The sequence below is a fragment of the Podarcis cretensis genome (assembly GCF_951804945.1).
Source record: "Podarcis cretensis genome assembly, chromosome: 13".
Classification (NCBI taxonomy): domain Eukaryota; kingdom Metazoa; phylum Chordata; class Lepidosauria; order Squamata; family Lacertidae; genus Podarcis; species Podarcis cretensis.
This window is the reverse complement of record NC_137182.1, coordinates 38321082-38334783: the sequence shown is the minus strand read 5'-3', so window position 1 is coordinate 38334783 and position 13702 is coordinate 38321082. Positions and strand designations below refer to the sequence as shown.

Genomic DNA, 13702 nt, shown 5'->3' with positions numbered 1-13702 from the left:
TTCAGCCCCACACCCAAGACAAGCTCAGGCAGCAGAGCTGTTGGTCAGCAGGGTGCATGGTATACCAGTAGGAGGCCCCTGTATGTCTTCTAGCCTTATGCCAAATGCAGGCTCTCATCGCCTGACCAAGGATAGAGGGGTTTCCTGGCTGGTCAAATGGTACTTGTGTGAGCTATTTATTTTATTTACATCCCACACCTTCCTCCCATGGTGGCAGCTCCCCAACAACCCTGTAGTCTGTCTTGAAGCCGCACACTCACCCAGTTCTCAGTAATACGTGCTGGCACAACTTCCTTATCCATGATTTAATAGTAGATGGGGGAGATTTCATTTTAATGTGAACTGACCTGGTATTCACCAACAGCACCACCAGGCTAGAGGGCACAGTGGTTAGTCCACCAAGTGCCTGTGGCATGGGGAGGGAGTTTGAAAATCGGATCAGCAGTAGCTATCTTGGACCTCACCTCTCCACCATTAATTTAAAATACTTTATATTACAAAAATTACCGTATATATGGCTTGATTGTAGTAAAAACCCTTAAGCAATTTACAACAAATATGAAAATTATCAATAAAAACAGTTAAAACAATTAAAAACTTGTACAAATAATTAAAATTACAATAAAAGAAATTAAAATACATCAACGTCTAAGTGTCTGGCTCTGCTTGCCTATATTTATTTTCCTGTATTCTAATGTCCTTCAGTATTGCTGCTTCTGACAGTGGCAAACAGTAAAACGAACATGTTAGCAAGAAAATAATAAAGCATGTCATGAAGATAGTAATATATATATAAAGCAAGGCAGCAAAAAATATAAATCCTAAAAATGCCATTGCAACTTTAAACGGCCTCGGAAAATGAAGCAGTTTTCATCTAGCATAAGAGAGATCTAACTTTTCTAGATAGCTTGGGCACTGTACTTGTAGCATTGCTATCTTTGGAAGTAGACTACTACAACGAGTTTTGTTTGGGGTTTCCCTTGTGTTTCCCAGCAACTTGTGCAGAATGCAACGGCCTGGCTCCTGATAAGGGTTTCATATCAACAGCACAGAACCCCTCTCCTTAAGGATGTTTAGTGGCTGCCTATATACTACTGGGGCCAAATTAAAAGTCTTACTGCTACCTAGTTTATAAAGCCCTGAACAGTTTGCTTGAGGGACCGCCTGTCTTCATATCTAACTGTCCAGGTTTTATGTTTGGCAGGAAAGGCAGTCTCTGTAAGACAGAGGGCATTTTGTGTGAATGGACCTAGGTAGTGGAACTCCTTCCATCTGTACTTTTCTGCTTACACAGGGGCCTTATCTGTGCAACCCATCAGTTATTGTATATTATTGTCCAGCTCAGCTGCTGGCTAAGTATTCTTATGCTATGTGTTATGTTCAGCACCTGGGCACTCTGTTTACTATGTGGTATCTAAGCTGGTCAATCCTCCCCACTCACCTCAAGCCTCTTGGTTTGGAAAAAAAAGAAAAGAGATATGGTAAAGTTAAAAATAGAATTCCCCGAATGGTTGGGGGCAAGTACTCTTTGGTTAGAGAGCCCCAGGAGAGATTTTAAATCACAAAACAAGCAGCAAAGTAAAGCGTGGAAATATAGACTGACTTTTAAAATACCCCAAGTTGCTTCTAAAGTTCCCCACTTCCCTTAGCTTGGAATGAGGCCACCAGTTTGGTAAGCTAGAAATGGTTTACTTACAAACTCTTCAAAGATCAGATTCATGTGCTTTTCCATGCAGCAGCAAGAAAATACAGGCAGTACAGTACAACATAGATTCCAAAATGGCAAGTGTTTCTAAATTATTTTTATAGAAACATAAAGATGGCTTTATTAAGCCACATGGCTTGCAGCAACCAGCTTGGACCTCCTTACTGGTAGGGTTCACATGGTGCAGTTGAGAAAACAAAGAGTTTGATAACCCTTCCTCCCAAGGTGAGGTGGAGTGATCCAGCTAAGCCTGGCAGAACAGCTTACTCTATGGTCTTAACCTCTTCATACATTAATCAGAGTTAAGCATCTTGGTTATATGAGGCTGGATATCCCGCAAGGCTCTGGTTTCAAGCTGGGGTCTCCTCTCAAATCCATTTCTGTCTTGGGCTAGAATCAGTTTTGAAGAGAGTTGAAAATGGTCTTCCATGTATGTGATATTTACACTGAAATTAAGATTTCTAATTGAACAAATGGGAGCTTGCATTTCAAGGCAAATAACAGATGCACCCCCACCCCCCGCAGCTGCCACCTGCCACGCCTCTGACTTACTTTCTTTAATGCCTGAAATTGCTAATTGTATGAATGATGGCGTGTCTTGCTTGGCCCTGAACGACACTGAGAATGCTTGTACATAACTATTTCCACATTAACGAATGCAAATACAGCAGAACATATGGAACTCAGGAAGCATGAGACATAAGGCACTAACCGCTTCATATTATTTTTTCTTTAAATGAATGATTAGGAATGCTTCACTAAGTATCAGACCTGGACAAATATATCTTAGGGATAGACACATTTGGATGCCTCTAAGAGGTAAATACAGTCAAAGAACAATATGGAGCAAGAACCACACATTGGATGACTAGGATTTTAACTTGTTCAATGTAAAGTTTCTTTCTTTCTTTCTTTCTTTCTTTCTTTCTTTCTTTCTTCAGTGGGTGGCTGAATTTGCCCAGACAATGAGTTTCTTTCCCCTTTCTTCTGCACTGTTGTGTTCTGGGATTCTGGGATGTAGAAAATTGCTCTTGGCTCAGGGAGCCTGAAGGCTTGTAAATCACCCCCCTTTCATTAGACACTTTCATTTGGTAAGCAATAAAGTGCTGAGGAACAGAAAATGCTAGATAAATGAAGCTGCTAATTTACTGGGTGTCTTTTAAAGCAGAGGGGAAAACAATAAAGTTAGGTTTGTGTAAGCATTTGTTTGTGGCTCAGCCTCCTGTCCTGCTTCTATCCTTAAAGCTCCGCTTTCGCTCTCTCCCTCCCTCCCTCCCTCCAAATGATCCTCTCAGAAGACATGGCTCCAGGCATCTATTTGCCTTCAATACAAAAGTATCCAGGATCCTTAACATCTTGTCCATTTCTCTCATGTAACTTCATGGCTGAGTGGGGATTTGAACGCAGGCCTCTCTGGTCCAAGCCCTAAGAACATTCAGCATATTACAGGACAACAAACCCGGGTTTACCACTAGGGGCTTAACTTTACATTATGTGCAAATGTGCACCAAAGCTTAAATTCCCTTTTGTTAAAAGAAGAAAAACGGTTTGAGGAGGGTGTAACTGAGAGTCAAGAAGTGGTATCGCGGGACGCAGGTGGCGCTGTGGGGGACATGGGTGGCGCTTGTGGGTTAAACCACAGAACCTAGGACTTGCCGATCAGAAGGTCGGTGGTTTGAATCCCCCGACAGGGTGAGCTCCCGTTGCTCGGTCCCTGCTCCTGCCAACATAGCAGTTTGAAAGCACATCAAAGTGCAAGTAGATAAATAGGTACTCTGGCGGGAAGGTAAACGGCGTTTCCGTGCACTGCTCTGGTTCACCAGAAGCGGCTTAGTCATGCTGGTCACATGACCCGGAAGCTGTAGGCCGGCTCCCTTGGCCAATAAAGCGAGATGAGCGCTGCAACCCCAGAGTTGTCCGCGACTGGACCTAATGGTCAGGGGTCCCTTTACCCTTCACCTTTAAGTGATATCTAGGGAGAGAGGAGGGGAACATTCCCCTTTCCCCACTCCAGATCTCCTCTCATGCAGCTCTCTCTCTCTCCACCCCCCTTCCTGGATTTCAAGGGCGTGTTTGCCTAATAGTAAAACAAAGGCAAAACATGTGAGAACTGTACCTTTTAAACTGGCTTAACTGTCCTGATTTTCCCCCAGGAACTCTAGGTACTATAGTTCCATGAAGTGGTTTAGGGATTCCAAAGAGCAATTTCCCATCATGGTCCCAAAAGTACAACCCTCAAGTTCATGGACAGAAGCCAAGGCAGTTAAACACTTCTCATACCAGTTCAAGTATGACATGTAGTCATGGTCTTAGTGAATTTTCATGTGATTTTCATGTGGGTTTTCTGTGCAGCGCTGTGACAGTAACATGTGCTGACAAATTATGAAAGTTTTCCCATTGGAAAGTTTGAGAAGGCCGTGATGGCATACACATCATACATTTAAAGCACCCCTAAAAAGTGGAAAACTCAAGAATTACCAACAATAGAAGAATGGCAGATGAAGATGATGGATTTTTCGGAGCTAGCCGACCTAACTGGAAGAGTCCGCGACCAGAAGGAGGAGTAGTATCAGGAAGAGTGGAATAAATTTAATGATTATTTAGTTAAATTTGTTAAGTTAAACTAACTGAAAACAGCTTGCAGATACTTAATGGGCTAAGGATTTTATTTATGTTAAGTGATGAATTAATATGTTTAATTCCATAAGGTGAAGATCTAAGGATGTTAATGTTTAAGTTAAATTTCATAAAAATTGGGATTTGGAAAACCGTTAAAAGGACATGCAATGTAATTCAACCAAGGGGAAGCGAAGAAGTAACTTAACAAAGTTAATAACTGTAATTTTCAATAAGGCTATGATTTATGTTTGTATGTTTTGTGTGTTTGTTTGTTTGTTTATAATATTGTGAAAACTAATAATTTTTTTGGAAAATAATAATAATAAAGCACCCCTGAAAAAATCCTGGGAGCTGTAGCTTGTTAAGGATGCAAGGAATTATAGCCTCTGTGAGGGGTAAACTAGAATTCCCAGGATTCTTTTGCAGGGCGGAGATGCTCATAAATGTGCTTTAAATATATGGTTTGCATGCAGCACATACGGTATTTTAAAGGCCCCATCTGCACTATACCTTTAAAGTGGTTTTCTACTACTACTTTAAATGGTCATAGCTCTTCCCAAAGAACTCTGGGAACCCTAGTTTGCCCACCACAGAGCTATAATTCCCAGCACCTTTAACAAACTACAGTTCCTAAGATTATTTGGGGAGGTATGCTTTAAATTTATAGTGTGCATGGAGCTAGCTGCACCTCCAAAAATCCTGTTTTGAGTAGCCAACCAGTTATTGCCGGAAAGCCCACAAACCAGTCACATGATGGCAAGGGTCCCTCTCTCACTGTATGATTTCAGTACCTGGTAGTCAGAAGGCACAAATTGTGTGTCTTCTTACTCCATGGTGCATGAGGAATAGCACCAGGTATCTGTGCGCCACCATTTTGTGTGAGTGAAACACGGTGGCAACTGGGGTCTGCATGCATGCGATTATTTGTTTATTTACTTATAAAATTTATACACCGCTTGGATGTAATAAAAAAAAAACCACTCAAAGCTGTATACGACAAAGTAAAACAATAAAACCAATAATAATTCACAGCCAACATACAAAAGTTGAAAATGCTAAAACAGATTAAAATTACCTCAACTTTCTAAGCATCTGAGCAGACTTGTCTGAACAAGGATGTTTTTAGCAGGTGCCAAAAAGAGTATAGCAAAGCCACGTGCTTGATCTCAATAGGCAGGGAATTCCAAAGTTCTGCCACACTAAAAAATCAAATTCTCACTGCAGCTTTAATGGCTGACACAGTGAAATTATTACTGTAAGCCCACAACTCACACAGGGGTTACATTCTCGGGATGGCAACTAAAGGCAAAATCACATCTAGTCAAAACCCACTGGGTTCAGTGGTAGGCAGGATTGCCAAAGTTGTTTCCCCCAGAACCCCTTTTAGGTTTTTTAAAATTATATTTGCCACATACGTAAAGCTAAAGGTGCACAAGTTAAATGTGTGTAAGTTGCAGGCTTACTGTATTATTTTTTAATTGACCACACTGCGTATGATTCTGAGGCATCTAATCATAGCCTGCATTTTTATCAAGGCTTATATTTTGATCAGGGCCTGTATTTTAAAATAAGCTTAAAGATTTTCAAATGTTTTATGCCAGGCAGAAGACCAGCTGCCTAAGTACTTTGACAAGATGTTTATCCTCCTGGACAAGGGGACCCCTTGATTTATAGCAGAAAACAATTCTCAAAGTCGTAAAAAGGGAATTACAGGCTGAGAGCAAAGGTTACACTGACCCTACATATTACAGAATATAAAAAAGCTGAGAAAAAACATAATTAAGAGTTGGTAAATAGTAAAATAAAACCATGTGCCTCCCATTAAACTTGAGCCATATTTTCCTAAGGTTAAAAGGGCAAAAGCAAATGGAAAAAGCAGCTGGCTTGGCTGGAGAAGGGGGGTGTAAACAAGTTTCTTCCTATTTTATTTTGAGGCTGTAAACTGTTCCTTCCTTTTTTACTTTGAGAAGGTTTATTCTTCTAAAAAGCTATCTATGATAATGTATGAAATATATTGGCTTAAATGTAATTATGCAAAGGATTTAGAAACTAAGAAATGTTAAATCCTTATGCTAGATTCTTATTTCATATAGTTGGAAGAGACCACAGGGGCCATCAGCCCAGCCCCCCTGCCAAGCAGGAAACACCATTAGAGCACACATATGGTTGTCAGGCCTTTGTTTAAAGACCTCCAAAAGAAGGAGATCTTTCAATGATGATGTGAACTCAAGATCCCTGACATCTGTTTAAGATAAAAATTTAAAACTATTAACCATCTGTTTTGGAGGGCAATAGGGCAAGGAGGGCAAGAGGTGAGCTGGTAATTAAGGTTCCTTGTTGAGACAAATGTAAGATAAATGACTACTTATTTGTCATTTATAGATAGAAGAATATATAGCTTTTATTTCCCATAAAAGGCAATAGGAAATGGGTGTATCTTTTGTGATTGGTTCTAGCAAACAGCCAATAGGAATTTCAACCAGGCTGATTGGACAGAGGCAGCCAAAGGAGGAGCAAGGGGGCTGGGTTAAGGAAATATAAGTGCTGGCCATAATGGCAGGAGGCCAGGCCAGAGCTTGGTAACCATATACCACTGTGCCTCTCATTTATTTGTCTGACAAATAAATTATTATTTTAATTTCTCTATTGCTGCGTTGAATATTTCATTCCAGCTAAGCGTTAACCACAAGCAGGGTGCTACAATTCCAAGACCGTTTCAGCATGTGTGGAAACTGCTGCCATTTTGCACTGGATTATTTATTCATCCTGTTTGCATTCTACCTCCAACAAACTCAGGGCAGAGTATTTTTCAGCATCCCATATTTTTCCTTTACAAAATCCTAGGAGGGGGCTTAAGTTGGAAGGTAGTAAGTGGATCAAAACCATGCAATATGATTATCAGAGTTGAGGAAGGATTTGAACCCATGTTGAAGAGTGCCTGGCGTGCTCTGGTCCATGGGGTCACGAAGAGTCGGACACGACTAAACAACAACAATGAACCCATGTTTAAGGCTTTTCACCTTGTGGTTAGTGCACCCACTAACTCCCCCTTCTGGCAGCAATTGGCCACACCCCTCATTGGTCAGAATTGTGGAATTGTGGTCAGAATTTCAGACCAAAGCTGAATGAGTGGCTGTCAGGCAAATGTGGCCTCAGTGTCATCCAGTGCTGTGATTGTGGTTTGCAGCAGGTCCAATCCCCTGCCCCTTATGTTTTTTGAAGGTGGGTCATTTGAAGATTTCTTCTCTCTGATCTGAATGGGAATCTTTCTCTGGGATGCATGAGGCAACGTGTATGGATGACCTTGAGAAAATGGTTCTGTGTGACATAAAATACAGTTCATGACACCATGGGAATGGAGTCTAGTCTGCTGTTGAGATGGAGCAGGGACTTTTCAGTGGCGGCCTCTAAGCTCTGGGATTCCCTCCTACCCATTCTGCGGTCCTTGTTCTCACATTCTGCCACCTCTTCCTTCCAGACTACAGGGGAAAAATATATTTCATTCTGCCTTTCCTGTTTGGTTGTTTATTTGATAATTATGGGATTCTGGCACCACTGTTTCAGCAGCTGTTTCCCTTTATTCAGTGTTTTAATTTTATTGTTGTTTACGTAACAATTAATTGTTTTCACAGTAATATCGTTTTAAATCTTTTTATCACTGTTGGACACTGCTTGGTGGTCGAAAAGCAGCATGCAGCTACTGTAAATAAATACAGCAACACTTCCTATCTACGTGTAAGACATTTTCTGCAAGCATGAAATATTGTGCATGATCTGTTATGTTTGTGTGTGTATGTTTGTGTGTGAGAGACTCTGTTTATGCCTGTGTGTGTGTGAGAGAGAAGGAGATTCTCCTTATGCTTATGTGTTTGTGGAATATGACACTGAATCTGGCAGATGCTCAGCGGCGTAGCACTACTTGTGTGCAAAATATCCTCTCCCCTTTTGCAGCCCTCTCTGCCTCACTGCCCTGAACCCCTCTTTTAATCACTCCATCCTTTCACCTTCTTGCTCCTGCACTCCCTACTACTACTGCTGCTGCTGCTGTTGTTGCTGCTGCTGCTACCCAAGAGCAGGTCTCCATGGTGATAACACCCCCCCCATCCATTCCTGCATCCTCCTCCCTTCAGCCTAAGTGACATGCCCATTGTCCAATCCACAACCCGGGCTGCATGGGAGGGCTTTGATCTCCATCAATTTCTCTGCTACCCGAAGAGCAAGGTTTCCGAAGGGGGGGGGGAACACCCAGCCTCCTTCCCCCCTTTTTCTCTTCCCCTCTTTTTTCCCCCTCTTTCCTTCCTTCCTCCTTCTTCCTTTCAACTGGGATTTTAGGTTTTTCTCCTTCACCTCTTCCCCACCCCCCCTCTTCCCCACACATCTGCTTCCTCCTGTTCCCTCCCCCTCCCCATGTGAGATCACCTATTGTTACAATGGCTTTCTTCGCCCCCCCTCCATCCTTGCCGCCACTTCTCTTCAGCCACCTTTGACTATCCTCTGCCCTCCCCTCCCTCTTTATTTATTCCATTTCCCATCTCCTCCCCTTCCTCGGCAACGAGAGAAGATGATGCCTGGGGATGAGATCCAGGTAGCAGCCAGCCAAGCGGTCGCACATCCTCCGAAGGATGCAGGCGACACAACGATCTGTTGGGTACCATTGTTCTTGGCGTCTTCGGCTCTGCTCCATCCCTTCTGATGACTGATGCCCACCGTGTCTCTGCTTTTCTGTGCATTGCTGGGTGGCGGATCTCTCCCTCCCTCACTCTCTCTCTCCCCCTCTCTCTCCACTCCCCACCCCCCACCCCGCACCTACGCCTTGAGACCTCTCCCCGCCTTCCTGATCCATGATCCCAGACTCCCCCTAAGATGCTAAGACAAGGCCCCTTCCTTCTCCTGGCTGCGTCCATGTCGTATTTCAACCCAGAGAAAGCTTTGGCAGCGCCTTCGGAAAACGGTGAGTCTTCTTGGCAGGTTGCGAGGGCTCCCATTCATCTGTGACAGTGACCACCCCTCCTTGCCTTTGCCTCCCTCGCCTCCACCATCTGTGGCCACCTGTTTGTGTGATGGGTTACCTGCCCAAATTAGACAACCATCCCACTTTCATGTGTGCAAAGGTGGGCACGGCGGCAGGGCTTGCGGGATTTCTCGCTTCCCAAACAAGAGGCTGGCGGTGTTTTCTGGGTTAATAAATTCCATTCCGGAGAGAAGGCTGGGATTCCTGTACAGACCAAATTAATCATTGCTGGTTTTCCTCAGATGCCTATGCCGGCGGTGTTTGCTGGTTGACTGGATTCCCTCCACCCCTTCTTCCTTTCCGACCCTGGCGAGGGAAATTGAGTAGACCTGGAGGGGCTGAAGGAGTGGCAAACAAGAATAGAAGTTATTTGGGGTGTGCGAGAACAAATATGTTTTTGTACATGGTGGGGCCCATGATTAGAGCACAGCAGCAAAGATATGGGATTAGTGTGTGAAGAAAACAAGGAATGTGTGTGTGTTTGTGTGTGTGTGTGTGTGTGAGAGAGAGAGAGAGAGAGAGAGAGAGAGGTGGGGAGGGGTGGGCGTGAGGTCTGTGGCATCTTGAATATATAGCATGAAGCCACATTTGGTCTGGCAGCCATCTGGAGAGAGCGGCGTGACTCACTATGGATGTGCCCTTGGCACAAGGGTCTGGTGGTGGTAGAGTTTTGTGGGAATTGGCATGTGCTGTGGGACTGCTGAAGTGCTGGGAGGGCCGGCATGCCTGAGATAGAGAAGGTACTTGGGGCCTGAAGGGGGGTTGTGAAGATGAGCTGAAAGAGAGAGGAAGGTAGAGGTGTGTGCGTAAGGGACGAAAAGCTGAAGGGAAGGGTGGGTGGATATGTACTGATGGATCGTACAGGTAAGAGTAAGTGACAGGACCTCATCCACTGCTTACCCTTCTGTAAAATGGGAGCAATAAATACTTTACTCATAATGTTAGCTTGTGGGGTGTTTACAAGTGTGTGTGTGTGTGTGTGTGTGTGAGAGAGAGAGAGAGAGAGAGAGAGAGAGAGAGAGGGGGGTGGGGGACAGAGGTCACACCCACACCATACATTTAAAGCATATGACTCCTCACAGAGCTACAATTCCCAGCACCCTTAACAAACTACACTTCCCATGATTCCATGGGGGAAACCATGCTCTTTAAATGTATAGCGTGGCTGCGGCCAGAGATTAGGACAAGGGAACATTGCTTGTGGTTTTACTGGAAGTCACTGCCTGGCCTGTTGCGTGAAACAGGATGTTTGCATTGGATCAACTTTTGGTCCGATCCGATAGGGTTCTTGTTTTCTGCGAGACAGAAATAATCACAAAGATTAGTTCCTCGCAGTGAATTCTGAAACACTGTTGGATCAAAAGGCCTGTCAAACAGGCCAGGAGTTTTATCTTCCTTAAACCCTTAAAGGACATTCAAAACACATTCTTTTCATCAAAGAATTCTAAGCTTTGTAGTTTACCCCTCATGAGTTGCAGTTCCCAGAAATCCTTAAGAAACTACACTGCCTCAAATTCCTTGAGGGGGAGGGGATTGTGCTTTTAATGTGCTTTAAAGCTCTAGTGTGTATGCAGCTTTGGACAAATTCAATGTTATTCTTGACAAAGTAGCTAATGAGTTTTATTTCAGGATCCTGTCACCCCTACTGTTCCAACAGCTGGAAAGTTTTTTCCTGAGTTATAATCAAAGCCCTTTCTCTTGCAAAGTCAGTGTGTTCCCTCATGTACAACCCTTCCAATATTTCCCTCTCTTTTTCACCTCTCGTTCTATACATGCTCTGGTGCCATAGTGCAGGCTGGAGTGGTGGGACTCAGGCTACCATTGGCTTACTTGCCATGATGTCACCCGGAGGGTAGGGCGTCCTGGGTTGAGACCTTGGACCTTTTTGGCCCAGATGCTTTCTTCTGCAGACAAGGGCAGATAAATCCACAGGGAAACAAATGATTGTTCTAGTAGCCCATTTAAAGGTAAAGGTACCCCTGCCCGTACGGGCCAGTCTTAACAGACTCTGGGGTTGTGCGCCCATCTCACTCAAGAGGCCGGGGGCCAGCGCTGTCCGGAGACACTTCCGGGTCACATGGCCAGCGTGACAAAGCTGCATCTGGTGAGCCAGCGCAGCACACGGAAACGCCGTTTACCTTCCCGCCAGTAAGCGATCCCTATTTATCTACTTGCACCCGGGGGTGCTTTCGAACTGCTAGGTTGGCAGGCGCTGGGACCGAGCAGCGGGAGCGCACCCCGCCGCGGGGATTCGAACCACCGACCTTTCGATCGGCAAGCCCTAGGTGCTGAGGCTTTTACCCACAGCGCCACCCGCGTCCCCAGTAGCCCATTTAGGGACAGGCTAATCAAGGCCATTTGGGTGATGTCAGAAGAAGCAGTTTGGTGGGAAGTCCCATGACTTCATGATGGGCTCGGGACAGAGGATGTGACATTTCTCTTTGCTTCATCAAGAAAAAGTCTATGGGCTCACCACAGACTGTTTGCCAGGCTTCTCTTAATGTAGGGATTCATATATTTTTCCTGGAAAATCCAGCTGGATTTCCATTTCTGGTATAACTTTTTCCATGTAACCACCCCCAAGCCTTTAGAAAAGAGACACCTCCAACTAGAGGATTAAACTGGTTTAACGGTCAATTCCCATTCTTACAAAACCCTGGGAATTGTAATTATTTTGTAGGAAGGGGCTAGACACCTCAGCATCTTCACCAAACTACAGTTTCCAGAATTCTTTTTTTGGGGGGTGGGGGGGAGTAATGGCAGTTAGAGAGGTATAAAACAGTTTATATAGCCATGGCAGTATATTGACTGTTTTAGTTTTTTTCAGTTTTAGATCTGAAAAATACATCTGCACAGTTTAGAGTTCTGCTTCTGAGGCACCAAATGGACAGGTGGTTGGCAGTGAATGGAAAGTGGGATGGATAAAGTAATTGACAGGGAGTTGGTAAAAAGTTTCCATTGGGGAAGACCTGGCCTCAGAACCCAGCATGTCAGGGCAAATGTCAGGACCCTCCTGGATGGGTGCCACCATCCTTTCATATAAATTTTGCCTAAGCATTTTGAAAGGGGAGCAACTGCTGCCACAGCCATCTTTATCACCTAGAATGTCTCTAGGCCTCAAGTCCATGGAACCCAAAGGCATTCTGAGGGGAGGGAAAGATGGTGGCAGCTATAGCTGCTTTCCTCAGCTGCTGGTAACCTTCTGGGGTGTCCAAGTGAGGTTGTGGGGAGTGAGAATTGGTAGGGATGGGTGGTGGTGCTGAGCCCAACACGCAGCAGAGCAAGTGGCAAGGCACTGGTGTCTTCATTTGTCTGGAAAGACCCACCAGCATGGCAGTGTGGAGGACTGGAGGAAAAGCTTGCTGAGGACCCATTCACACTGGGCGCTGTAGGGCTAGATGTCAGGAGGTCTGCATGTGGGGAAAAGAGGAGACTGGAGTCACGTGGCTGGGAGGGTAAGTAGTACTGTAGTTTGTTAAGAGGATGAGGAGTGGAGGAATGTTTATGATGATGAATGGAAGGAACGGTTTCTGCCCTGGTCTAGGGAAGTGTGTAGCCAGATTTGTGGTGGAACCGGATTAAACACGAAATAACAGATGACTGGAGAATGGTGCTGTAGGTCCTGAACAGATGTGTAAGGGCTGAAACCACAGAGAATTTGTTTACATTTGGGGAGATGAAAAAAAACACACACACCTGACATCTGTCCTCCATTCTCTCTCATTGACTGCATCTCAGTCCCAAGATGTAGAATTCTGGAAGAAAATTTGAATGCTTGCTTATTTACTCTCACTCCCGGTCCTAGCGTTAGGCAGAGTGAGGCGGCTGCCTCAGGTGGTGGATGGTGGAAGACAGGCAATGGCAGCGAGGTGTTGGACAAAGCTGTGTGTTCCCTAGGGGTTTCTCTGCACCTCCTAAGCACGTACGCTGCCCTCAGGCAAGGTGGAGGAGGCTAGCCTGTCGCCTGTTTTCAGCTCTCAGGCTGCATATGCACCATGTCTTTAAAGCAAATTGAAAGTACATTGATTCCCCCAAAGAACCCTGCGAATTGTAGTTTACCCCTCACAGAACTATAGTTCCCAGCACCCTTAACATATTGCAGCGCCCAGGATTCTGCATGGCGAAGCAAGATGCTTTCAATGTGTGATGTGTGTACAACCTAGTCTCATTTCTTCTATACAAGTAATAGGAGGGTGTCATCTTGTATTTTGCCTTGGGCAACGAAAAACGTTTGGGTCAGCCCAGCTGCTTTGGCTGATTCTTATAAATGCCATATTATGGGTTGTGGACAAACCTAGCTTTTGACATTTTAAAATGTGCTTTAGAGAAAGACCCTGTCCCCTTTCTTCCTCTGCCTCTTGCCTCCC

General features: G+C 44.6%; 1 protein-coding gene across 5 annotated transcripts in view; it reads left to right on the top strand.

Annotated features, from left to right (window-relative positions):
• The first annotated feature begins 8185 nt into the window (after positions 1–8185).
• The window catches only part of LMTK3 (lemur tyrosine kinase 3), a 28538-nt gene continuing 23021 nt past the window's right edge, over positions 8186–13702 (top strand). The window contains exon 1 of one of the 5 annotated variants that reach the window (XR_013832723.1): positions 8186–9275. Coding sequence is in view for 4 of the 5 variants with exons in the window: in XM_079950695.1 (XP_079806821.1) it covers positions 9188–9275 (88 nt within the window). In the remaining variant the exon portion in view is untranslated. Of the gene's footprint in view, positions 9276–12695; positions 13353–13702 lie in introns of those variants that run through there. The other 4 variants (XM_079950695.1, XM_079950696.1, XM_079950698.1 and 1 more) reach the window with 4 other exon arrangements.